The sequence below is a fragment of the Melospiza georgiana genome, chromosome 16 (genome assembly GCF_028018845.1).
Source record: "Melospiza georgiana isolate bMelGeo1 chromosome 16, bMelGeo1.pri, whole genome shotgun sequence".
Classification (NCBI taxonomy): Eukaryota; Metazoa; Chordata; class Aves; order Passeriformes; family Passerellidae; genus Melospiza; species Melospiza georgiana.
The window spans coordinates 3,892,275-3,919,488 of NC_080445.1; the positions used below are offsets into that span (position 1 = coordinate 3,892,275).

A 27,214-nucleotide genomic window follows, 5' to 3' on the forward strand; every position below is an offset into this window, starting at 1 on the left:
GGAGGGGTTCCCATACCTGGCGTTGGCCACGCACTCCAGGGTGGCCTCGCTGCTGCCCGCCACCACGCTGGTGTTGTGGGGACGGATGACCATGGCAGGAGCCGCGCTCTCCGAGGGGCTGCTGGCACCTGCAGGGCACAGACACACCTGGTGAGCCCCAGGGACAGCCAGGGCTGGGACAACGAGGGTGCCACCTTCCAGGCACTGCTGCAAACGTCACCCTTCAGCCTCACCACAGGCTGGCATCTCCTGATGGCGTTCCAACCAACCCAGCAGCAAAACCCCACTGTGGGAACCCAGGACATCCCTCTGGCTGCCCTGGAGGGCTTGAGCCCCTGGTACAGAGCCCAAGACCCCTGTGCCTTTGATTTAGCTCTTGGATAAAACAATTACCAACCTTTACATGAAGAATTACAAGTCAAAAGAGTTTAAGTAGAATAATAGTTAGTTTGTCACAGGGTGAAAAACAGATTTTTGAAGTTTTTAGAATGGAGGCTCAGGTTGCAAGATGGAGGGATCTGGGCATGCCTCGTCCTTTTTCCTTCTTCCTAGCCTCCATCTTCTGGGTGATGTTGGCACTTTTAGACTGGTTTAGAGTAGAAGCTCACTGTCTAACATAGGTGATAGGTATTGGAAAGTAATTGTAAATTGTACAGTCTGCAGAGTGCCTCGGACTCTCCTGCTTAGCAGACCTTGGCTGGACAGGAGAAAATTTTCTAGATAAGAAACAATAAACAACCTTGAGACTGAGAAATGAAGAGCTCTGACTCCTTTTTTGACCACCAGGCTGGGAAAAGAGACTTTCTAACACCTTGGGGTCACTCTGACCAGCAGAGATTCCGAGACCCCATGACTCCTAAGAACTGGCCCCTGCCCTCCATCCAGGGATATTCTCTAAGACAGAGAAATAAATTAAGCATCTAAAATGTTTTCTACTGTTGAGCACTTTTTCTTTATCAAACACTTGCTGACTTATGTTTTTAAGACCTTTTCATGTTTTGTTTAATCTTACCCCTTCCACACCATTTCAAAAGAGTCTGCCAATACTCATGTTAGTTCTTTAAAAAGATTTTACACACTGGGGAACAAATATAAAATTAACAAAGCAGCATATCACAGCAACTTCAATCCCCTTTTCTTATCAGGAAAGTAAATAACCCAAATCTGTTACTCTTTTGTGAGGCTTCATACTGTAAATAATTTAGCTTATGCAACAGTCAGCAGACACTTAAAAAATGGTAAAAAGGCAGCTTGTAAATTTTCTCTGTATGCATTTAGTAAGTGAATTAAAATACCCATGTATTCATAGGTACTTTGCTTCAAGCAACTCATTTGGGAAAGAAAAATTAGCTATTTTTTAGCTTGAATAACACAGTAATAAAATTTTCAAGGATATGGAAACCAATAAACAAATTACAGGGAAAAGTAATGAAAATAAAACCAAACTGATGGAAAAGCAAGCCAGTTCATCAAATGTTTTCTGCACAGAAGGCTAGTCCATGCCCATTTAGCAGCATGGGAAATTGGGAAATGCAAGGTATGGACCCTAAAATTTAAGTAATTCCCTAAAGAATAGAAAATGGTCAGAAGATTCTTTGCTTAAATCATACCCAGCAGGCCAAAAGCCATTTGACATTGGATTTTTACTTGTTGGATGGATAAAGACTTTGGTTATGGGGCTCAGAAAGCTCACGAGGTGAGCAGATTTCTCAATGACAAAACCTTTACATTTGGATTTTCTAATTGACAGCAGTTAATGTAATACAAGAGATGTAAGCGTGGAACAGTTTTAAAATTTAAAGAATACCACCCACACTTCTGAATAAATTCAAGCATTCAAGCATAGTACTTAAAGAGTAAGCAGATATTTATTTCTTCCCCTAAATATGCTCTGTCAACCTGACACAGCATCTCTATGAAACACAGATCTCAAAACACAAGCTGTTAGCAGCTTTTACACCTCCTCATCAACATTCCTGGAAATACACGATGCCATCAGGTAGAAAATCTATCTTCTAAGATTTCTGTGCTGGTCTTATAGGTATTATAATATATATATTATAATACTTATATATAGCTTATATATATAGCAGAAATTTTCCAGTTAGTAATTAAAAAAACCAACCAAAACCAAACAAAAAACCTCAGAAAACAAGGGCTGATGATGAGATTAGAAGCTTGTTACTGATAAGAAGAAAAAACCTCAGCATCACTGCTCCCCACCACTTCTGCCCAAGATGAAGGTTTGCAACAGTGAATGCTAAAAGATCAACAAACCAGTGACTAATTTGGCAGCAATCATTCCTTATCTCCATCTGGGAGAGAGGAAAACCACTTGTCTGACTTATCAGCTCCCCACTAAAATCAGACAAAGAGGACAAGTTGGCTCTGCTGTCACCCCCATCACCCACATGAGTGGCCCTGTGTGCACCCGGCAGATAAGAAAGGAAATAAAAGTGCACCTTCCCCATCCTGCAACCAGGAAAAGACAGAGATTTCTTAGTGACTGTAACAAAAATCTAAACAAAGCCCGTGTTTATTGTTATTTTGTACCATCTCTGAAATAAACTTATTAAAAGCAGGCTCCTGCTAAGGTTGTGATGAACAGATGCTGATGTGAGACAGAGGGCTCATCAAAAGGGTCAGAACTTGGATTCTCAGGAATGCACCTACAAAGGTCAGCTATGGACATAACAGCATATACAGAAAACAACAAAATTTCCAAGTATTACCCAAACAGTATGGAGGCAGCATGAATATTCCTATTTTGTATTCAAAGGCAGCTCAAGTTTCCCTTTGCAGCACTTAGAAACTCCTTCCCATAACTCACTCTGTCCCCAGTCTTGCCAAATCAAACTCCACAGGGACACTCCCTTTGCAGAGGGCACTTTGCAACTTTGTTTTATGGCCAATTGAAACACCAAAGGAGGATCTTAGTTTTACTTTAGAGTTAAAATCTCAATAGGGCTGTAACTTGGCATCTGTGCCTTTCAGAACTTCATCCTTTTGTAAGAAATCCACAGGTTGGAGTATCAGAGTAGCCAAGATCCTAATGGAGATAAGCAACATTGGGATTTAGTTTGGATGATGGGATGTGGCAGATCAGCTTTCCATCAGGCTGGGGAAGGCAGAGTTATTGCAAACACTCAGATAATGAACAGCTACCCAGACTCCCCAAGTTTCTCATCCTGCCTGTCAATAAAGCGACTCCATCCTTCTCCTGCCTCCACATGCAGCACACAGATGTGATTTTACTTGACTGATGCTACACAAAAATCCAATGCAGAATGTCATTGTTAGTAAACAGACATTTTCTTTTAAAATCCTTTGTCGAAAACAATTGAATTTTCCTCCTTTTCACTGTTCCTTTTTTTTACTTCATCAGACTTTTTGTTGCCTGAGCTTTCTAGCACTTTGCTGCTTCTGGCTTTTCATCACCTCTTTCTTCTCCTCCTCCCTCAGCCTCTCTGCATGCATCTCTGGCCATTTTCTTCCCTTTTTTCCATCCCATGGTCTTCTAAAGACGTTTCCCACTATTTAAGAGCTGCTCAATTTCTGATGTATCCTTTAATTTAATGACTGAACTTCAGTTTCTCTGAAGAAAATAATAAATACACTGAAATGGGGAAGTAATACAAATGCACAAGGGAACAGAGCTACAGTGAGATGAATCCACTAACAGGGAACCATTCCCAGCTATATTCTACCTTTTTGGAAAGAAAAGGCCTTCTTTCCTTTCCATCTGCTTTCTGAGCCCTCCTCTCAGCTAAGAAAGCAAAGCAGCATTAGGGAAAAACACTGACCCCAGAAGTGCAGCCAGGGGATGCCTCCCTATCAGACATAATCAGTCTGGGGGGAACCTGTAGGGAGCTGCAGAGACAAGGCTGAGTGACACTGGAAAACACTTGGGGATGTGCTCTTAATCTGATTTTAGCCCTTAATAGATGACTGGACAGAAGGCCAGCCACAGGCAAGAGGCCTAATCCAACAGGGAACTGTTCTGCAAAAGAGAACTCACACTGCTTTATTTTCCTTTCTATCCATTTTAGCCACTGCACTCGCAGCGTTTCCAATCTCCCCTTTGCTTCTAAACTTTCTCATTTATCACTGTCTGAGCCATTACCAGGATCTCCAAGGGCCCAGTACCTGCAGGGCCTTCAGGACTGACCCCAAACAGTTTTTGAAGCAAGACTGGGAACACCAAAGACTGGGGACAGGAGGGAGTTTGTCCTCCAGCCTTCATTCCCTCATTCCCAGCTGCTCAGCAAACAGTTCAGCTGCTGCCATTTGCAGCACAAGATATTAAGGTAAATTGATATTGATATTATGTTTTCCATATTCAACTTTTTTTTGGTTATTTTTATAAAGAGCCAGAAAAAGCGAGAAAAAAAAATGAGACAACAGAAAATGGAAAGGGATGATCTGAGGTTTTTTCTGTCCCTTTGAACATAAACTCCTCTCCAGACTGTGGAATTCAGGAATCTGGCAATCCCCCACATAGCAGAGATAAACTGAGAGAAGAAGAAGAAAGAGTGAACAACTTTTGCATGGTCTGTTTGTTTTTATCACCTGTGGCTGTGAATGGCTGCACATCACTGAGCTGCTGAACTCCTCCCTCCCTCCTCCTGCCTGATCAGGAATCAAACCCATCCAAGTCCTAACTGATTTCTTTTTTTTTACTACTGATGAGCTGTAGAATTTTCATCTGTTATTTAAATACAATAATTATGTACACTGCCCTATCATCTCTGCAAATACAGTATTTTTATCTCTGTACATATATTGACATGTAAGGTACAGGGAATTTTAAATATTGTAATTTACAGTTTATAAAGATCCCAGACCTTATCAAAGCCACTTCAGGGTGCTTAATTTTCCCAACGGAACTGAAATCTCACCCAGGCCAGATGACTGAAGACACAATAGGTTCTTTCCCCTTCAGAAATGCATAAACATTAAGTTCTTCCCCAGATTTTACATTATGACATGCAAAGTTTATCTATGTCTGTATTTGCAGTGCAGAATATTAAGTGTATTACTTCAATGGGAGCTCAAATTCATGTGACAGAGATATGAGGTAAGCCAGCCTCAACAGAAACCGAGAGAAACTCTATCTCCTGAAAAGAAATAATAGTTTGAGTTCAGACTTGAGCACAACAATAAGGTTTATTTTTGAGGCTTGCTTATAGGTCCCAACCCTCTGAAGAAGCTTAATCCAAACAAGGTGACCATGAGCAGGAGGAGGATTGTCCAAATAATGAAGAGCCTGGAATGTGAGGCTGGCTGCACCTCATCTCTATCCTCACTGTAAATTACTGCAAATACTGCTCCATGTCCAGCTTGCACTGAAGAAGGGATCCCACAGGAATCAGTACCCAAAAATAAATTTACTTATTCATGTTATGAAATTTGTCTATGTGAGAAAAAAGCTCCCCAGAAGGGATCACCAGTACCCTACCCTCAAGATAATAGAGAAATTGAGTACTTAAACAGAATTTTGAAACCATTTATAAGTTATCCTGAGAGAAAAATATTAGAAAACTTTCACCCAAAAGTTCCCACATTCTTCCAGGCTTGCACAGAATGCAGAAATGCCTTGGTAATTACTATGGAGGATACATGCAAAGCTTCATTCTATCAAATTATGGACACCCCTATTAGAAAAAAGGATAGGAGATAAGAGTCCAGCACAAATAGCAAAAATATTACATCTAGTACACCATTATGGCATCAGGAATGTGCAATCTCTGCCTGGGACCCAGAATATAAGAAAAGAAGAATATCTCAAGATTGCTCGAGGGGGAGAGAAGAAAAAGCAACCCTACAAATACAAACAACCTGATGGAACACACTCCCTGCTGCCAGGTACAGCCTGCAGATGGTTTGAATTATGAACCCAGAGTGGATTAATGCCCCTTTCCCTCTCCAGTACAAGGCACACAACAGGAATTGGATCCTGATCAATAATAGATTAATTTCCCTTCCCCTTGGAGCTAAAGATGCACAACAGGAACTGGAGGCTGATCAACAGAAAAGCAAATGCTGACAACCACCTGCAGGCACCAGAGAGAAACATCATGCAATTTATGAAAAGCAAGGGTGTTCTCAATCATAAACCCATGTCCAAACCATGTCCATTGGTTCCCTGCTTATTAGAGTGATTCCTAAGTGCTGATACAATAAAAGAGCATTAAGATAATCAAAGTTACTGCTGCAGTTTCCCACTCTGACTATAGCAAGGACTATTTATTTTCAAGAAAAGGGAAATCTGATGCTGCTGTCACTGCACAGGTCTCTGCTCTGATTTCTAGGCATAAAGGAAAATAACAGAGACTCTCCTATGAGGCTTCTTGGTCACATTTGTTTAGTTTGATGAAGAACATAAAAACTCCAGATGGGTTTTCTTTGAGCCAACATTACACAGTTACAAAATAATTAGCAAACTAATGGTGGAGAGTTGTTATATCAAGAATTATGACTTTTCAGTACCAAAGAATGTCTTCAGACTCCTCAAAAATTTAAGAATTAACATACTTAATTTAACTGTTGAGAACCCAGACGGCAGACCTAAAAAAGCAAATAAAGACAAACATGCAAACTTAATTTTGTGGATCAAATTTATAGGGAAGAAACAGCCTAGCTGTTTGAATTCATCACAGCAAGTGAATTCTTCTATATCCAGCCCTTGTCTTGAACCAGACATCAAACATCACAACATATGAATAAAACACCAGATACAAAAAAGATTTACAAAACCCAAGCAAAACAAGTGAATGATCTAGGTCAGTTGTATTTATTGACTCTTTACGCTCTTGTCACCGTGACTAAGCTTTGTCCACATCACAAAAAACACAGGAAGCATTTCCACTGCAAGAAAAGTTAAAAAAATTCTAAAAACTGAATAAAATAATAAGACTCAGAACAACATAGAGCAAGTAGATCCCAAGTTAAACATCCAGAGTTTGAGGAGGGATATAGTAAAGGATCAATTAGAAGAGATTTCATCAGCACTTGTTGAGGAAGCCTTGCAATAAATCTGTTTTACCTGAATTGCCCATGTTATAAAGGCTGAGAACCTCCCCTCTCTCCTTTTCCATCCACCCCTCCTGGGCCTGTGGGATTCTCTGAATTTGTCATAATGACACTTCTGAAGCATTTAACTTCAAAAAACAAAGTTACCCACAGAAATTAACCCATACAAGTGGTGATTTCACCATTCCAGATCCTTTTTTGGTTGTAAAGCTTCCTAAAGCTTTTCTGCTCGACCTGCTACAAACACTCCTAATTTCCAGCTTCAATGGCCAATGCACTCTGTTAGTTCTTCTGCCAGAGCTGTCCTTTATAGCCTGGAGAGCTGCTCTCTCTCTCTCTGTTTACATCCTAAAGCATTTATAGAAAACAATCCTATTCTTCCACAGCCTTCATTTTACTAATGAAACAAGCAAAACTTGTCTTGTCTGGAAGGATTCACTGAAAAACACACAAAAGATGAGGAGTAGGAGTAAAAATCCAAGCCAGCGTCACTCTGTAAATGCTTCCAAATGTTTAAACAACTAACAGCCACGTTTTAAACAGCTTTTTTCTCCCCCTTTGTAAGGACTTTCACACAGAGTGCAAGTGTTGTTAATTTAGCCCTAGGGAAAGATTAATGGAAAATCAGCTCTTGCCAGAAGACAATTTATACTCCTTTGTGTGTAGATAGTCCAGTAAAGAGGAGATTTATATATTTTATTGGATAAAACTGAGTCTAAAATGCAGGCTGAAAAGGTCTAAAACCTTATAGAGAGTTCTTAGGGTCCACTCCTGGGCACAATGAGAGGCTGGGGCCTAAATACAGGTGATTTAAAGATGGAAAATGTATTTCTGTAACCAACAAAGTGCCCCAGGAGAGGCAGCAAGGCCAGGATGGTCCATGACACAGTCCCTCCAGCCTGTCTTTCACCAGTTCTGCTCTGAGGACAGGGACAGGGATGGGAGATGTGGCTTTTTTCTTGATTTTCCTCTCTTTCTACAGATCATTAAGTGCAGGTGACCCAGCAGCTGCTGTCTGGGGGGTGAATTCCTCTTTTTTCTACTTCCTAAGGTCTGCAGACCCAGTTTGTATTTCAGGACTACCTCAGAAATAGATTTATAGCATTGTCCCATGTAGTTTTAAGGAAATTAAACCACTGCTTAGTTACACAGCTCCCTGTGAATCAGCAGCTAAATTCAAAAGCAGACCAAATTCCTGCTCAAACACTCTGCAATTCCCTTCTCACAACTCCTCATGCAGAAAGAGCAATTTGGAAGTTCAGTCTCTGTCACTGACCTGACCTTCCCCCATGCACAGTGAGGGGGCTTCTTTCTGCCTGGAAACTTATCATCCAGCACATCATTAGAGCTTTTAACATGAAAAAATATCTAGCCTCAAGCTATTCCAGCTAAAGAACACTCAGGTGGCTTTTCAATTCACCAGATAGCTTTTAATACCAGCTAAATAAGTGGATAGAGTGTGTAATCTTATTCAACACCAGTTAAAAGGGGGAAAAATATCCATGGTCTGGCAGTGGAATCTATTAGCCTCAGAGTCATCTTCAAAGGGATGCAGGAGGCAAAAAGGCAGAGCAGCAGCCAAGGCCCACAGCCTTTGGCTTCCCATGGAATCACAGAATTCCAGAATGGTTTGGGTGGGGAGAGACCTCAAAGCCCATCCAGTGCCACCCCTGCTATGGCAGGGACACCTTTTACCAGCCCAGGTTGCTCCAAGCTTTATCCAACCTGGCCTTGGACACTTCTAGAGATCCAGGAGCAGCCACAGCTGCTCTGGGCACCCTGGGCCAGGGCCTGGCCACCCTCACAGGGAAGAATTTCTCCCCAGTATCCCATCCATCCCTGCCCTCTGGCAGTTCAGAGCCATCCCCCCATGTCCTGGCACTCCAGTCCCTTCTCAGCTCTCCTGAAACCCCTTCAGACACTGAAGATGCTCCAATGTCCCCCCAGAGTCCTCTCCAGGCTGAACAACCTCAAATCTCTCCCAAAACATGGCTATGTTTAAAAAGACTTGAAAATAACTCATTAGTGGGAATTACTTTTAAGAGGCTGTATATTTTTACGATGTACTTCAGTGCATTGCATGAGAAGCATCCTTTTAACCATAAACAGACCCTCATTTGGCAGGAGGAAACAGGTCTGAGGGGCCTGGCAGTGGTTGCAGGCATTTCTGCAGCACAAGGCAGGAATCACTTTGTCCTAAGGACAAAATTTGAAGGCCTTGCATCCTCAGTGCTTGACACACCTGGATATTTACCATTTGCTTTCTTAATAATGGGAAATTTAAGTTAATAAACCACACATCAGTAGCTGGATGCTAAATAAACCAAATCTGTCACTTAATTATGTCCAGAAATGCAAATTCAGTAGTGAGAAGAGCTGAGAGGAGAAAGGGAGGAGGAAAGCTGAGCTGGGGACATGGCTGTGTCACAGGGATCAGAGGGCTGCTGCCATTTCTGGGGCTGCAATTCTCACCAGCAGATCCTGGTTTAATGTCAAGCAGCAGCAAAGACAGAGAAATAGGAGATAATAAAATGCTGCTTTCTATTTGCAAATACATCTTTGCATATGGCTTCATGCTGGGTTTTTTTTATAAATGCATTTCTAAACTCCTTACTTTGGCACAAATAAAATCACACAACTGACAGCCTACTTTTGCTTTTTCTTACTTGTAAGAAGTTTAAACTCTTCCTCTTACTTAGAAATGAAAGGGTGGTAACAACTAAAGAAGAGAATGAATCCTTCACTGGACTTAAATAAAGAAAAGCATTTGCAGTGACTTTGGGGAAAATTCTTTATGAAATACCTTCAACAATTTATTTTATGACAACAATAACGGAAGCACTATTTTCAGAGGGAAGATTTAAGATTAAACATGCTCTGTAGAGCATAAAACAGATATGTACAATTGATCACATGTGAGTTCCCAAGATCTATTTCTCTGTAGCAGTTTTTTAAATGAACCTAATATTGTGGGACATTACATGGGAAGCAGAGACTTGTGCACACAGAATCCCAGAATGGTTTGGGTTGGAAGGGACCTTCAAGCTCATCCAGTTCAGGGACACCTTCCCCTAATCCAGATTGCTCCAAATTCCATCCAGCCTGGCTTTGGAAACTTCCAAGGCTGGGGCAGCCACAGCTGCTCTGGGCACCCTGTGCCAGGGTCTGCCCACCCTTACAGGGAAGGATTTCTTCCTATCTTCCTACATAATCTAAATATCTTCTCTTTTAGTTGAAAGAGTTCCACAGTTTACATGCCCTTCACAACAAAAGGAGGAGCTTTTGTGTCACAGATATTTGGGGCAAGTGTCCAGGCCACCACCTGGGCCCCATTCCCATATTCTTAAAAAACACTCAACCAAAGCCATGCAAGTCTATTTTTGTAGGTGATGGATAAGCAAAGTATGGGTCAAAGATTTTTCCAGAAAATCCCCTCCAAGAACTGAGATTAAAACTTGCCACATATAGACATAATTTGAACTTTAAAAGAAATAAAAGAACCCTACCGATTTTAACAGCCTCAGACCCCAGATACCAGAGGCTGGGCACAGTTCATGAAGGCTTAAAGGAGAGCAATTCTACAGAGAGGATAACACTGAAATAAACAGGCATTCTTGGTTTCCCTTGTTGAACTTAACTCTTCAAACCCCAATGCACTCACTGAGCAGCATTTTAAGCTCAAGGTCAACTCTTGCTGCATTCTATTTTTATATCTTTATACACACACACACACACACATCTGAGGAACATGTTTTGGGACCCAGATTGCTACCTTGCTCCCAAAGGTCTGCTATTTCCAAGTCTTTACATAAAGGGAACAGAGCAGAAAAACAAGAGGATACCCCACAGCCTTCTTCCAGCAGCTAACTCAAACAAACATATGGAATGACTTGTCAAAATAATATTTTGAGAAATAGGTTATCAGGGGCCTCAGGTCCACTCCATATGGTCCAAAGTTCTCCATCCCCCGACCATATCATGCTACTTCTCCACTATCTTCTACAAAGGGAGACAATCCTTAATAAAAGGAGAGTTGTTCAGGTCACGGACATTCAGAATCAAATAAAATTCAATTTATAATATTTACAGTACTGTAAAATAATAAAATATAATGGGACAAAGCCATGCACACAGCAGAGCTCAGAATCCACAGAAATATTTTTCTAACAAAAGAAAGTTTTGTTTCCCCTTACTAGCACAGATGTTTTTCCCTAAGTAAAGTGCAGCTTCCCCTTTGCAGTCTTTGTGATTATCAATCTCTGGTTATTTTATAATACAACGTTGCCTCAGACTTCAGCAGGGAGAAAAATACACATTGCTGCATTTCCTCTGTCACCAGAATAAAACAACTCAGAAAGCAAAGAATGTTCCAAAAGAGCAAACAATAACCCAGCTAAAGAAAGTCTACAAATGTATCCATTCAAAAATAATTCCACAGATGGATAAGCATTTAATTTTCTGAAGTGAGAATAAACCAGCCTCTCTCTTTTCTGGGATGTGGAATGGGGTTTTGGACCTGCCTATCTATAGCCAGCACATAAATGCTGCTCAGAGAATGCTGCAAGCCCTCTAAAAAGAAATCTAAAGGGAAGTTATTACTCCAGGCTCTTTGTTGGTGCTGCTGCAGTCTGGGTAGTGCCAGCATTGTTCAAAACAAAGTGTTGGCTGTACCTTGCCTGGCCTGTACAAATGCTCTTTGCATTAATGTACTTAGGATCTCCTCTCTGCTGTGCCCTGCCAAGAGAAGAGTGGGATGTCTTCTCAATCTTGCATTGACTTCCTGCCCTCTCAGACAAGGGTTGGTCACAGTTTTTTGGCTGTGTGGTCGGTAAACAGCCTCTCCTGAATATGACAGGGACTCACTGCTGCGATAAAAACCATCAGCTTATTTCCACAGGGTGCTCTTGACTCCCAGCTCATCCAAAACTTCGTGTTTCATGCTGCTTCTTATTTGAAATTTTCATCATTATAATATGACACTCGGATGTCACAACAGAATTACAGTTAATAAGGAAAATTAGGGGGAATAAGTGGAAGATAAAGTGGCACATTAGAAAATGCACCATCGTCTGAGACATGAATTTTTATATTGTTGAGGTACAAGTAACATCTATTTCATTTTGTTTTAAAAAGAAATCAATTCACCCCTAGGTTTAGAAACACTCTGTCACTTCCCAAAACGTCCTTGGGTTGTCAGTTTGAAATAAATTGGCAACGTGTCATTAGGCAGAACACAACTGCATTGTTTCGACTTAATTAACCCATTTTATTCAGATTTGCCCCAAAAATAACCCTAAAAATGTGATTCTGCTCTCCAGATGGTGATGGGCTGTGTCATAGCACAACTATCAGCTGTCAGCTAAACCAGAAACCTAACACTGCAGGGTCCACCTGAAACCCAAAACGCGTAACTCACTTCCTCTCCTACACACGTCTCCTGAAAGTGCTTACACAGAATGGGGAGGATGAATCACTGAATCCCTGAAACACACACATGAAATGCACCTAGAGCAGATTAAAATGACTCCAAGCAGGTAAAACAAAGCTGCCAGGAGCTGGGCGCAGCCAGCCCCTGGTCCTAGGTGTGATGGGGATGCTCAAACAGCATCAACCTGGCCCTGCTACCTCCTGCTCAGTGACTTCTCTCCAGGCTTTTGGCTATGGGATTGGTGCTGAAACCTCACTCTCACCTCCAGTGGGAGGAAATGCTGAATGAATAAAGCATGTGCAGTGTCAAAAGCTGGTACTGGCCTCTCTGCAGGCTGCTGCCAGCACCCTACAGAGTGTCACGAACTGCTCCATCTCCCTCCCCTCCTTCCTTTCAAAAAACATTATTATAGATAAGAGATTAATGTGTGCCAGACCATTTGGCTATTCAGGAGCAAAAGAATTTTGCAGGATAGACTGAATTTAAGACAATAAAATGTGTTACCTACTGAACCACAAAATCTCTAAGAGGACTCAGAAATAGAAGCAGCTTTTTGAAATAAACTGTAATCTCTCTGCCCTGTTCCCAAAGTCTGCAACTTCAAACAAAAAACCCCTGAAAAACACAAAGCCTGGTGATATATAAAAATAAAAGTACAGATGAAGCATTTTTGACATTTCTCTATCACTCTTAAAAATAGTAATAATCTTGAGCTATTGAAGTTGCTGAAAGAAAATAAAAATCAATGTGTTTTCACTTAGCAGCGCTGAAAAAGAAAAGGATCACTTGGTATTTCAGCAAAATGCTTTAATGCCACTCTGTTACAGAGCCCACTATAAGGTGCAAGTAAAGCTCTCCTCACTCAAGCATTTACTGCAGCCCAGGATTAGGGACTGGAAGGGAACTGGGACGAAGGTGCAGGGCAGAGCAGTCCTGCCCCAGGGCTCAGCACGTGGGCTGCTCTGGGCTCTGGGAACAGCTGCCCCATGTCCCACCCACAAGGCAGAGGCTCCAGACATATCTCCTGAGCATTTCATACATGGAATAAAGCAATTTATTTCCCAAAACATGGAAACTGCACTGGGTTTGTGCTTTCCATGCTTCCCACTCAGCCCTGATCCAGAAGCTGTGATGCACAAATCTCAGAGGGGGTTTGTTGTTGATTTGGGGGACAGCTTCATTTGCTTTTTAATTTTTATTTAAAATAACACATGGAAAACATTACAAGCTTCAACTCCAATGTGTACTCAAAGCCCAGCAAATGTGGTCATTTAAGGGTTGCTCTGCATTTCCCAGTTTCTGTCTGGTCACAAATTTTAGGTGTGCAACCATAGGCATGACAGAAATGACCAAATTTCTGAGAGACATTGAGAAGCTTCTGCAAATCATTGTCATCTACTCACTTTGAAAATAATAAATAATTGAGTCTTCCCTCAGCACAAGCAGGGTGGATATAAAATTGTATATTTTATAGTGAATCACAAGTACCACTCATAATAATTAATAGCAATAGCCAATGTAAAGAACAAGAAAAAATAGCATGTTGCTGAACCTGTTTCTTTCTTCATATAGGAGAGCCAGAGTCACAAAAAATGCTTTTAAACAAATGTTTTTAACTGCTAACAATTTTTCTGTTGTTTCTTGTTCCTCTCTATGCATACAAATGCATGGAATGTAAAACTCAGCAAAGAGGGAAAGTGGAAAATTTTAAAAAACTGATTTATTTCTGTACAAATCCTTTACTCCTACCATTAAAAAGTACAAATTATTACCACTGGAAAGCAGGAGTAGAAAGTGCTCTTGAAAAATAATAACTGCTTCTCCCAGCACACCAGAGACCTCTAGAGAAGATGGAGGAACCATTATCTCCATTTTATGTGTGGTGAAAATGAGGTGAGGACAAACATTACTGAAATGAGGCTGCACCAGGTGCATCTGACCTGTTTATTACAACCTTTTAACATATTAGGTTACACTCAAATACAAGATGGGAAGATTTTGTTTTTTCTTTCCAGTTTTCAGCTGGAAGATACAAATCCTTGGGGATCTTGCAAGCTCTGAAGGTGTCTCCCTTCTCACAGCCCTTTTCAAGCCAGTTCTCACTTGGAAAATTCCTTAATGAGATGTGGCAATCTAAATTTAATTCTGCTGCTGGATAGTTATTTACAGTATCTTTGTCAACAGCAGAGAGGGGAAAAAGCAGAAGATTCTCCCAGGTTGTACCACAGGCAAGAACCAGGCAATTTGCATTTCTCAGTTATTGTCTCAGGCTGCCCTCAGACCCTGGCACATGTCACCAGAGCAACTGAACTGAGCTTGAGCTGTTACCAAGCACTAGAAATGGTGCCTAAACCCCAGATCAAAACATGTGCTGAGGCCATTCAGCCAGCAGGTTCCGTCCCAGGGTTAAAATCCTGCTTTCCTGCCCCTCCATCTCCACTGCCATGTCCTGCCAGATCTTTCTTCTGTCCTTTTTTAGAAATCAAATGCACATATCCAACAAAATTAAAAGTTTAAAAAGCCAAGATGAAAACCCATGTGAAGCATTGCAGAGGATGGGTTCACTGGGTGTGAAGTGTCAGTGAGGACTCTCCCCTTTCCCTGGGAACCAGTCAGGAAAGGAGCCTGGGCAGGGGGATGCTCCTCTCAACCCCCTGAGCTGAATCCTTCCAAAATTCAAACCAACAGCATCTCTGCCTTCCCGATCTCCTCTGGATGCAAACATGGTCAGTGTGAAACACCCTCAATCAACTCCTGGCTGCTCTTTAAGCTGCAGGAGGGTGGATATAGATTATATAGATTATAAATTAAAAATAAATCCTTCCCTGTGAGGGTGGGGAGGCACAGGGTGCCCAGAGAAGCTGTGGCTGCCCCTGGATCCCTGGAAGTGTCCAAAGCCAGGTTGGACAGGGTTTGGAGCAGCCTTGGATAGGGGAAGGAGTCCCTGCCATGGCAGGGGGTGGGACTGGACAAGCTTTGAGGTCCCAACCCAAAGTTCTGTGAGAAGGAGCTTTGAGAAATCTCCCCCCAGCCCTTCACCCACTGCAGAGCAGCTGAACCCCAGCCCCTGCTCCCTGCCAAGGGGGGCTGGGCTGTGCTCACACCCATCAGGTGGCCCTGCTCTGTCACTGTCCCTGGCACACTCCTCCTTCAGACAGTGTGGGGCTGTGGCCCTTTTGGGTTACCTGAATTGTTAATTTAAACTGCTTTTCCAGCCTATGTCCCTCATTGTGCCCAATGTCAGACCACAGAGCAAAGGAGTTCAGTGAGAGGCTGGGAACAGCTGCTGCTGCTTTGCTGATCCTTTGAGTGGATGAGCACATGGGGCACAACAGGGCAGGGCTGTCCCCACCTCTGAGGGCTCTGTGTCTCGATGATACCAGATGCTCTGAAGATCATTTATACCAAGGAATTCAATTTTTATATTTGCAGGTAAAAATGGTTTCTGAAGGCATAACTTGGGATGGGTTTGTTTTGCCCTGATCACTTGATTACCACAACCAAAAGCTGGAACTAGGACAAGAGTACTCACAGAGCCTAAATGACAGATATCATCCTATTTCTGTGAGGATGTTAAGGGATATTTGAGAAGGGATATGACTTTCTCTTTAGGAAGAATGAAAAATAAATTCAATTTTTTCCCCTTAACCTTTATGAATCCCAATTTCCCATTTGTCTGTGGTGACAGATTCCTGTATTTTTCCCAGAGGAAAATTTTCCTTGAGTAAGGAGAAGCAAAAGAGAATGCAAGTCAAAATATTTTGATTATTTCAGTTCTTTCAAGGGCCACTTTCTAAGGAAGGAACTGGATGAATTCATCCTTACAGCTGCCCTTCCCAAGTGCTCTTGTACCTGCAGGGTGGGATGAGCTCTTCAGGCCACCAGGAGGAAAAGGGGAACATAAATACATTACTAGTTAGTAATCACTCTTTGTCATCACTTTAAGGACTCAATTCACCAACCAAAAAATGCTTTTTCTTCTAATGGAGGAGCATTGGACAGCTCAAGGATGAGGCTTTTTAGGAAACCAAGGACTCTAAATTGAAAATTAGAGTAAGAAATACCCTGAATGTTGAGAATGCATAGAATGAGCTGCTAAGTTTTATAAAATCTCCTTCCCTTCACAAATACCCTTGGCTTGGGGGGAAAAATCTGTTTAAAAGACACATTATTAACTTACTAACTTCTATAATGAAGGTTACAATCCTCAACCCTTCCCATTACATTGCAGAAAAGGCATCCAAAGATGAAAGAGAACGTTCACCAAAGCACAAATATCTGTTACCATTATTTGATGATCAGCTTCAGGTTAAACCTGTCTGCCTTGAGACTGCAGATTAATAGTGATAGCTTCTTTTAATGACTGCAGAAATGCCACAGTGCCTGCCAATAACAACTTGAGCAATGAACAGGTTGCTATAGAATGTATTGTTTATGCACCACTGACTGCAATCTCTATACAGAAAATTTAATAGACCCTTTTTTCCCTCTCAGCAAGCTTATGTGGTTGGGGATTTAGAACTGCATTATTCCTTATGACCTGACTTATTTATCGTGTCAATCATAGTAATGATGTGTCAGAATTATCACAGTTCTGAAGCTTTCCCTTTATCATCATTTTGAGAGTGTTCTTTCTCAGCATTATAAGTACATATGACAGAAGAGACAGCAGAGGCATAGATTTCATGCATGGCTCTAACAAAATCACAGGGTTAAACAGCTACTTCGAAAGCCAAAGCGAAAGCCAAAGCACCATGGAATAACTTCTTCCATTTTTCTAATTCAGTTCTTGTAATAGCAGCCAGACACAGCTGCAGTTGCAATTAAGGAGAAAAGATGGGGAATAAAACAGCACTGAGTCAATTGCCAAAGGTCAAATTAAGATGCTGGGATTTGCAGGTCCTGACCCACATAACACCATGTAGTTGGCCTTCTGATACCAGCAGTCAGATTTAAAATTACAACTTTAGCAATTACTGTGAGTGAAGAAGCAGACAAGCAGGTTATGTGTTGGTGAGAATGCCCTTCCCTGCCTGAGGAGAAAGATCCTCAAGGGCTGCTGTTAGGGAAGGCAGGATAATGCAGATGGAGGGATTCAGCCCTTGCTGGAGCACAACTTTCAGACGGGAGCGTGAGCAAGGTCAGGGCCAGGCTGATGAAGGTGACTGTCTCAGTGGCAGAGGTGTCTCAGAGCAGCTTTCCCCACAAAAGCCTGGCCTGCATCCACACCAGGCTATTGGCTCAGAGAAATTAAAGGATGAGAAATAGTTAACAACAGGAGTTCTGTCAGAGGTACAACATATATTCCTTTGGTTCAATTTTCTAAAGCCCGAGGTCTGAAAGAGATGGAAGCCTCTCTGAAAGGGTCTGGACAGCATTCTAAATTTCATGTACCATAAGTTTCTCTCAGTCACACAAGATTAATTCACCATTTACTCTGGAGGCTAGCAAGAACTCAGGGGGCAGGTAGTGTGTGCTGCCCTGCAGGAGTGAGACAGCAAAGCCCTGCTCCCTCTGGGGCTTGTAACTGGGGCTGAAACCATTTTTTAATGTAGTCAAGAAGAGTTTTAACAACTTTCAATGCACACCTAACATTGTTACATCCTGAAATATGGATTCTCTACCCAGTGGCCTGTGTTGCAGCATAATTTTTGCTACAACAGCTGTCTGGAATGATCCTAAAAATCAAGCTAACACCAGACAGGTTGAAAAATACCTGTCAAGTCCAGTTCGGGCAGCATCACCATGACGCCTGTTTGAAGTGTCCAGGCTGTGGATCAGCAAAACCACGCAGCTTAATAAAGCTTAATAAAACAGAAACAGCTTGTTCTGGGCAAACTCTGATGGAAGTGCAGGATGTTTGCTGCTGAATTACCAGGGTGAGCATGTCTCAGGGGACCCCAGAATCAATAAGAGAGCCACGACGTGGCCCTTCAGCGGGCAGAGTTGAGACAGACAGGTCCACAAAATGAACTGACAACAGCCAGCAAAAACTGCTTAGTTAGGAGAAGTAAAGTTGTGGAGAAGAAAAGTGCAGGAGTTGGAAGGAGTTTTAAGTTAAGCATAAACTTAATGGTATTTCAAAACCAATTAAAAATAAGGAACTCTAATATCTAATCTAGCCCTGCTTTCTGGCAGTTTTAAGCAATTCCCTGTGTCCTGGCACTCCAGACCCTTGTTCCAAGCCCCTCTCCAGCTCTCCTGGAGCCCCTTTGGGCACTGGGAGGGGCTCTGAGGTCTTTCTGGAGCCTTCTCCTCTCCAGGCTGAGCACCCCCAGCTCTCTGATCCTGTCTCCAGAGCAGAGGGGCTCCAGCCCTCAGAGCATCTCCTTGTCCTCCCATTCCGTGCTCCAGCTGTTTGCAGCTGGGTGGAGCATCACAAACACAGTGCAATGAGGGGGTGACATCCACCTCTCCCATTGCCAGCCCTGCCCAAGCCACACTCTGGAAAAACTGAGGAATGCTCCTGGCTGCCTGTGCTCTGTCTGCAGGGACATCACACCAAAGGGAAGCTTCTCATTGCTGCTGTGCCCCTGATAAATAAGTTCTATTTCTTAGGAATTTCCAGATAAAACATCTGCCAGTGGACAACAGAAGTGTGAAAGTGTTTCAGAGGAGGAAGACAATGTACATGAAATTCACTACACCATGAAAGTTTGATGTCTTCCTTAATACCATACTGAGGTTGAACTGGGTTTTGTGATGATTTAAAGAATATAAATCCACTTCAAAAAAAGGATAACATCATCTTGAGTGACTTAAATTTACAAAAGTGAAGAAATTAGCCAATCCCATTGTATGGATCATTTCTCAACGTTCCATTTAGCTTTTAATTACCCAACAGACTGTAATGGTTGCTCTGGAGCTATTACACTCCATTGTATCAATTTGGCTGCTACAAATGCACAGCACAAAGTCCTCAAGCTAAAAATCATTATGAAATTATTGTTGAAAAAGATTGTCGGGCATGTGCAATAGTTCACTTTTGAACTCCGATGTTTTACAATTTCTCTTTTTTATAAATAGCTGGAGCAATTAGATGCTGTTATGGAGCTATTCAAAAGCTTTCAGTTTTGAGTTCCAAAGCATTTCTTGAGTTACAGAACTGTAAAATTTCAGTTAAATTGGCAAAGTTCTGTTTGCAGTCTGTCACAGCCTCATATTTTCTCTTTACTTCTGTATACAATCTATTCAAGTCGTATTTTTTTACACAATTTTCCATCAGAGAAAACATCAGAAAATATTTTAGAAAGTAAATGAAATAAATCTTCTAAAAAAATTGTGTCTGCAGAAGCTACACAACAATAAGAAACAGATGCATTTATAGAAGAACAGAACTTGAAGCACTACTTAGCACACCCAGCCTTGCCTGGACACGAGATTAAAATGGGAAAGAAAAGATTTAGGAATTTGGGCATGCAAAGAAAATTGAGGCTTCATGTAAATCAGAAGCCCAAAATAACAAGGAATTTGCATTGGTGGGATTTGCAGAGAATGAGCAATTAAATGGTTTGTGGATTTGAGAGAAAGCTGCACCTAGGTGAGAATATCTCAGCTGTGCTCCCCAAATCAGGGCAATTCCAGCTGAAAGCACAGGACAGACTCAGCCTGGGATGGAGCCTTGTCCAGGACAGAGCAGGGCTTCACAGAGGAACAGTTCATCACACAAATCAAACACTCACTGCCTCACAGACCTTGCAGTGCAACTTATAAACCAGAAGTTCCCCCTCCCAAGGATGATGCAGCCAAACCAGAAAGCAGAAGGAAATTATTCAGCTCTATTTGACAGCATATTAACTTGCTGGATCACGCTCAAACTTTCTTGTAGGCATCCTAGCACAGAGACACTTCCAGAAGGCGTTTTGTAGCACTAATGAGACAAAGTCACAGGATTCATTTTTTTTCCTGGAATATAAATCAGGAGCAGCATAGGAATTAGCACAGGTGAGTCTCTAAAAACAGAACAAGCAGGTAAGGGGCTTGGAAATGGCTGAGGAGAGCCAGGAGCTGATCTCTCCTTGCTGCCTCCATGATGGGAAAGGTCATAAATCTCCTCAAAAGTGAAGAAGAGGAGAAAAACAGCAAGACAGAAAATGAGAGGGTAAATGTCAAAGCAACACCTGAGAAGAAAAGGTATTTTAGTAATGGAGATATGAGTTGTTAGAAGCTTTGACAAGAGTTTTGGATTTATTGGGAAGGCTATATTATCTCAAGACTATTAAAAGTAAGATGAATTTGTAAATAATAGATACAAAAGAAATATGAGGGATCTCAGAAGATGACAGTAAGTAACTTCTGGCCAATGCCATCCTGTGGGATAAGCAGAATGTTTACATTCTCTGGGGAGCCAGCAAAGAATGAGAGGAAGAGGTGTGGTGGGATCTGCAGGGACTGCTATGGGAAGATAAATCTGATTTTTCAAAAGTGGATGACAAGCAGCTGATATATATCAAAAAGATTTAGAGGAAAGGCAAAAAAGATACCCCAAGAAACAGGGATAAGATGGGTGTTCTTTGAAAGTGATTACACTGATAGGAAATCAAGCAAGGATTGTAGCAAGGAAGCAGAAGGGGTCAAGATTTCAAGGATATGTGCTAAAGAATCCAAGGAGATTACCACTCCTTTTGTAACTTGAACTGGTGCAAAGAACCAATAGCAAAAAGCAAAAGATCAGATAAAAAAGCCTCTGTGTTATCAGCTTTTATATAAAATTAACCTTAGATAAGTTGTATACCTAAAATAGCAAGAAGTTCTCAAAATTCCTCTGTATTTTTTTGTGCAGTTGAGTATTAAGAAAACCAAATGCAGCATAAAATGTTTGGAGAAGAGTTACAGACTCAGAGAAGCTCAGGATGGTTTGGGTTGGAAGGGACATTAAAGCTCATCCAGTTCTAACCCATGTCATGGGCAGGACACCTCCCACTATCCTGGGTAGCTCCAAGCCCTATCCAGCCTGGCCTTGGACACTTCCAAAAAGGCACAGAAAACAAGTCCTTGCAAAGGGCTGAAACAGAACCTCAAGTGTGAAATGGACAAAAAACCAAGGAGCAAACAGAGCACTGGAGGTGAAACATGGCTGGGGTGACAGGAATTCTTACTGGAACACCATCATTTTAGAAGAGAGAAATTAATGCCATCAAAAAATTAGGATATCAAGAGTTTCCCTTCCTAGAGCCTGGTATTTTAACAATGCTGACTGGCTTCACAATGCAAGTTCCCCAGCAGACAGACACCTCTGTGGGCAGAGAACAATCCGGGTGTCTGCAAGTCTGCCTGAGAAACAATTTGTTTGTGAGAGGTGGCTTTGAAATGCTTTTGTTGGGGGGTGAAGCACCAATACAGTGGGATAGTCTATTCTTGTTTTGTCTCTTAAAATGGGAGAAAAACTAATCCTGCAATTCTGCACATTGTTTGCTGAACACAAAGTGCTGCACTCTCCCCAGAAAGCTGCTGATGCAGCACAGCTCAGAGCCAGGCATGGCACAGCTCAGAAACAAACATTCCTTCCACTGCTACCTTCAGGGAAAATTAACAACATTCCTGGGCAGCTCTTCGGCTGTCCAAAATATTCATTTTTACAGTCTCCTCTCTTCCTTTGCTTTCAAAGAAATTTTACCTCCTGGCTCATGTACCTATAACACAGTTTGGGAGGTGCCTCGGAGAGGCATTTATAACTAAAGAACAGGCTCAGCTTCTGTGCTCTAAACAAGTAAATAAGAGGGAATAAGAAAAAATAAAATAACATCTCAGAACATAAGAAGCAGCAGCATTTTGGTTATCAAGCATGAAAAGGTGCTCAGCTCAACACAATGGACAAACACCCAGTGAGGCAGCCTAGCCCTCATTGTGCTGGTTAGAGATGTGAGAAATATAACCTGCAATGCTTTTTTAAGCCTCTACACTCCTCAGGTAAAAGTTAATTTAAAAACATTGGTGTCAATGCCAAAAAAAGTCAGGCCTTGCTCAAATAATGGCTCTTTAATGCTTAACCATCATTATTTAAGATGCAGATTGCACAGCCTGGTTTTGCCATGAAATCTCACTTTTTTATTTCATGGAAATCAAAAGCCTCCCCCCACTGTTGTAGGGCCCAATGCCTGTCACCTGATCCTCTCACAATTCCAAAATGCTGAATGAGATTTTTCTCCCTGAGGGGCTCAGAAGAGTCTCACGCATTTCTGTCCTCAGCACCAAGCAGAAGCCACAACTTGGAACTGATGTACCCTGGGAGGAAAGAGAATCTGCTTTTCACCCTCCTGCCCATCTCACATCACCATTCTAGCCTGCTGATGCTGGGGGTTGTCTGGCAGTCATAAACATTTCACACTGCTTCCCAAATTAACACTTCTACAAATATTCTAAACATGATCTTACTTTATTTTCATTTAAAGGGAAAAAAAGTCAGCTTGTTTGCAGAATACCTTGCATATACTTTTCCCTATCAGTCAAAAATATAAAAAAGAAGCCTAGTTCAAGTCTTTAAAATATTGTGAAGTTATTTCACAAGATCTGGATGATAGCATAGAACATTTTTCAGAAAATCTTGATTTAAATAAAACCTTTTCATACTAATGGCAAATGATAAGTAAGTTTTACCAGTGTCCATCCAAGTGACTCCTAGAAAATCCAACAGAACTACAGCATGGGTGCACTGAGAGATTCAGATTTCTTTGAGAATGAGGACTGAATCCAGACTCTGGATGATACTGGGGACCCAGGAAGAATAATCCAAGATTGAACACAAAATGGCACAGCATGATATAATTTTAATTGCATTTCCCACAACATTTCTTGCTCAAACATTAATGTTAATTAGTTAAAAGCCAGTTAAAAATCCACATGAAAGTTCAGTGAGATGCACAATCCTTCCTCATTTCAACCCTCAAACTAACTGTTCAATTTTTTTTGTAAAAATGGCATTACCACAGTACCTGTACTGAAGAGAAAGTGAAAAAAATTCTTCTTATAATCATACATAGCATGATTAGGGCAATTCTGGATTGCAAGTGATACACAAACCTCACAATAAATAATGCACACAATTTTGAGATTAGCACTGCTGACAGCATTTAACTTCAGCACTGCTGCAAGACTTTGATCTAACATCAATATAACTGACTGCAACCCCTTTGCTTAATTGCCATCTATAGAAAAATCTAATTAGACCAAGAAATATTAAAATAGTTTTAATGGTTAACATAAAGCTTCATAAAAACAATCACTGCTGGTTCAAGGACACAATCAATATCCTTAGTTTGAAAAATATTGTGGTTGCAATTATAACTAGACTGGCATTCAATCCATCCTCTCCCCTTTTTCATAAAAATCAGTATCTTGAAGAATGTTCCTATGGCACTACATGCACTGTAATTTTTCACTCTTTCTCTAAATCTCAGAAAATGTGCTGTAGATGGCCCCAGGAGCAAACACAGCAAAGATGAAGTAAAACTCAAAAAGGAGCTGTCTGGTTTAATCTATGAATGTTCACAGCAAGGGCTTCGTGTAAGAAATTTGTAATCAGGATTTCCACAAATGATGGTGGCAAGGTTTCATTGGAACTGGTGTTCTTGTCATCTGCAGAGCCTGTCACAGCAGCCTGTGAGCATTTGCTGTTGCTGTGATTTGAGAATCCCTGAGCATCCTGCTTCTCCCCAGTGCCCAAGCACACAGAGCAGATCTTCCTGCTCAGAACCACCCCAGCCTAATAGCCATGCATTTGTTATGCTCTGCAGGGAGAAGTGCAGGAGCTGCTCAAACAAGCTGCTGGAGTCTCAAAATGCCAACCAAAGCCCCAGCAAATGAAAGCTGTCCAGATTACAAGTTAGTGTGTCAATTAGGAGCAAACTCCTCACACAGTGATGGGTAGGTGAGGGAGCAGGGAAACACCTGGGAAGGAGCAGGGGCTGTCAGAGCTTCTAACAGGGATGACTTCACTGCAGGTAAACAAATAACACTGACACACTGGGTCTTGTTCCTTAAGCACATTTGTGGAATAAAAATACCTCAGAAGTAGGAAAACAAAAGCTATCCTCCAGCTACCCTGTTTCTCAAGTCTTTAATTTAATTGATATCCAATTACTCCAAGGCAATTAGCTTTACAAGGAATGGGGTGAAATTCTCAAAGAAATTTCAGCCCAGGATGCTTCAGCAGACCTGCCTGGTGCTGACTAATGACAAAAGAGAAATGGTGAGCTACAGTTATCCAGGGTCCCCTGACAGAATCACATCCTGGTGCTGATTCTGGTCCACAGCACTTGAGAAGAGATGCACACAGCTTCACCTCTCCTTGCAATTGCCAGACCCCGCAACACTCAGCCAAAACCCATTCTCTACTAAATGACAAAGTCAAACAAGGACAATAAAGTTAAACTGGTACAAAGAAGAGAAGAACCTGCTCCTTGGTATCCTCCTTGCATCAGCCAAACCCTGCAGGCAGTTTCCAGCCTAGTTTTCAGTGATGTTTTCTCACCTTTTATTCTTTCCATTCTCGAGTTTTCCTGGAGTACAGGCTGTGTATGAAGATGTTCAGAAGCATTGTCTCCCAAAGCACACTCATCACAGGGGGTGATCACACATTTCCATCCAGAGCAACACCTCCCTACCCAAGGCAGGTCTCCTCACTGTCCTGCTTGTGAGAGACTTCAAAGCCTGCACTGATGATAATTAGCACCCTGAGATTATCATCATCCTAATTGGGAGGGATTCTCAGTCGGGAGCCAAGATGACCAAGGCACCACAACCCTCCTGGGACATGCTGGTACCAGCACCAAGGAAGAGGAGCAAGCAGCACAACTTCCCCATTTCCCTAGCAAAATTCTACAGGAGAGAATCATCACTTTGTGGGGATCAGTGGGGTCCAGGGACGAAGCAGAAGAGAAAAGGAATTAGGCTGAGAAAAGGAATTAGGCTGGAATACGAGGTTTGACTGAGATTTAAGATGAAAACTCCACAAGTGAATCTCTGTTTGCAGTCAGGCCACACCGGCTGGATCAACACAGAAAATACAGCCTCCTCTTCCTGAAAAAGTTTAATATTAACACCACTGCCATATAATATATTGTAACTTCATTATCCTGGCATATTAAAATAGGCCATTTAGATGCAAAATCTGGGCTTGGACAGTAATTATTACCTTCTCAACATTTCACAAAAAACAATTAAAAAATGGCTTGTAAATCAATATGTGAACACTTCAACACACACATAAAATGTTCTTCCCCAATAATTTCTTCCTATTGTGCAATTTCAGCTTTGGGCGATGTGTGTAGGGAGAAAGGGGAGGGTGGAAAGCAGAGATGGGTTTTGTATCAACAATTCCCATTAGCATTGATGGGAATTGCACCCATAAAGGCTCAGGTCACTGATGCTTTTCTTTACTCATTAGGTAATTTCCAGCATTGTATTCTTCTGCTTTCTGCTCTCTGCCCTATAATTTCCAATGCAGCGTTTAGATCCTTCCAAAAAGCTTCATTGTGTGCTGGCTGCCCCTTGCAAGTAAATAGCACTGATGAACTTAGGAATATCTATTTCTCCCATAATTGGTTGGTACCAGTCAGTGTAGTCCAGCAATGGAAAAAACAAGGAAAATACACTGCAAAACATTAGCTGATTCAAATACTCCCCCAAAATACAGATATTCCACTATGACTTCTCATTACCAGCAAAATACTAAGGAAAACTATGAATCTGTGTCATCAAAAATAGCTGTGCTGAGCTTTAAAACTAAGGGCCTGTATGTACTTTACTGCATTCTGGGAGGGGAAATAAAGCAAGATCTGTCTCTTCTTTTCTCTCTGTAACATCAGGGAAAGTTGTTCAGAGACCTCATGGACAGCATCAGACATGGTGTTCACATTTCAATTGAATGCCCATAGTAAAATATTTTGCCTGCAGTGAAATCTGAACGCCATTCATTTTCTCTTGATTTATGTATTTATTTTTAAAGAATTTGACCCTCTGTTTGTATAAGAAAGCCTAGTGCATCATGTCATGTACCAGGGATTAGTGGATCAGAGAGAAAGGGACTGTTCTTTCTAAAACTCTGGATGTTGCTCATTAAGAGAACTCAAAAAAACTCAAGGTAATACATGATATGTGCAAATTGCTCTGATATTCCAGGATCAGCACACGTGGGCTTCAAGTCTACCCCTCCCAAAGCAATCACTGCTGATAATCATCCTTCAACAGAGCACTGCAGATCAATTTTGATCTGTTAAGTGCTTCTGCCTTACTTTATTACACCACTGTCTCCTAAAAAAGACAGATACTAAGGTATTTTAATAGAAATTATTTGACATAGCCCTTATAAATTCCATAAAATAATTATCCTTGTGTTGCATGTAGGAGTCAATTTTGTTAAGTGAGAAGATCATGGGACTGAGAATTACAAAATGTGATTTCTAACCTTGTTTCTGCCCCTGATTCTAACTAAGTGATTTTAGGCTAATCACTTTTATCTTTCTGTGCATCAGTTTTCTCATTTTGATATTGGAATTAATAACCTGCATCTTGGTAAAGACTTTTGAGGAATACTGATGAAAAGCATTAGATATGAATCAGGCCTTATTATTAATAATAGGAAATTGCTTTGGGATCCTTGGATGATAAGTGCTGTTTAAATTCAAAGAAAATATTGGGACTTTAATTGCTTCATCTTTCAGATCTACCCCAGTTTTACTTACTCACTCACTGACAGGTAAATTGAACTCAAATTATATCACAAAGATATAAATGTATGGGCCCCTTGCAGTATCG

At 41.4% G+C, this 27,214-nt stretch overlaps 1 protein-coding gene across 1 annotated transcript in view; it reads right to left on the reverse strand.

The window, feature by feature from the left end:
- The window catches only part of SDK1 (sidekick cell adhesion molecule 1), a 384,823-nt gene that overhangs the window by 153,526 nt on the left and 204,083 nt on the right, over positions 1 to 27,214 (reverse strand). The window contains exon 6 of the mRNA XM_058035661.1: positions 17 to 128. Coding sequence (XP_057891644.1) covers positions 17 to 128 — 112 coding nt within the window. The remainder of the gene's footprint in view (positions 1 to 16; positions 129 to 27,214) is intronic.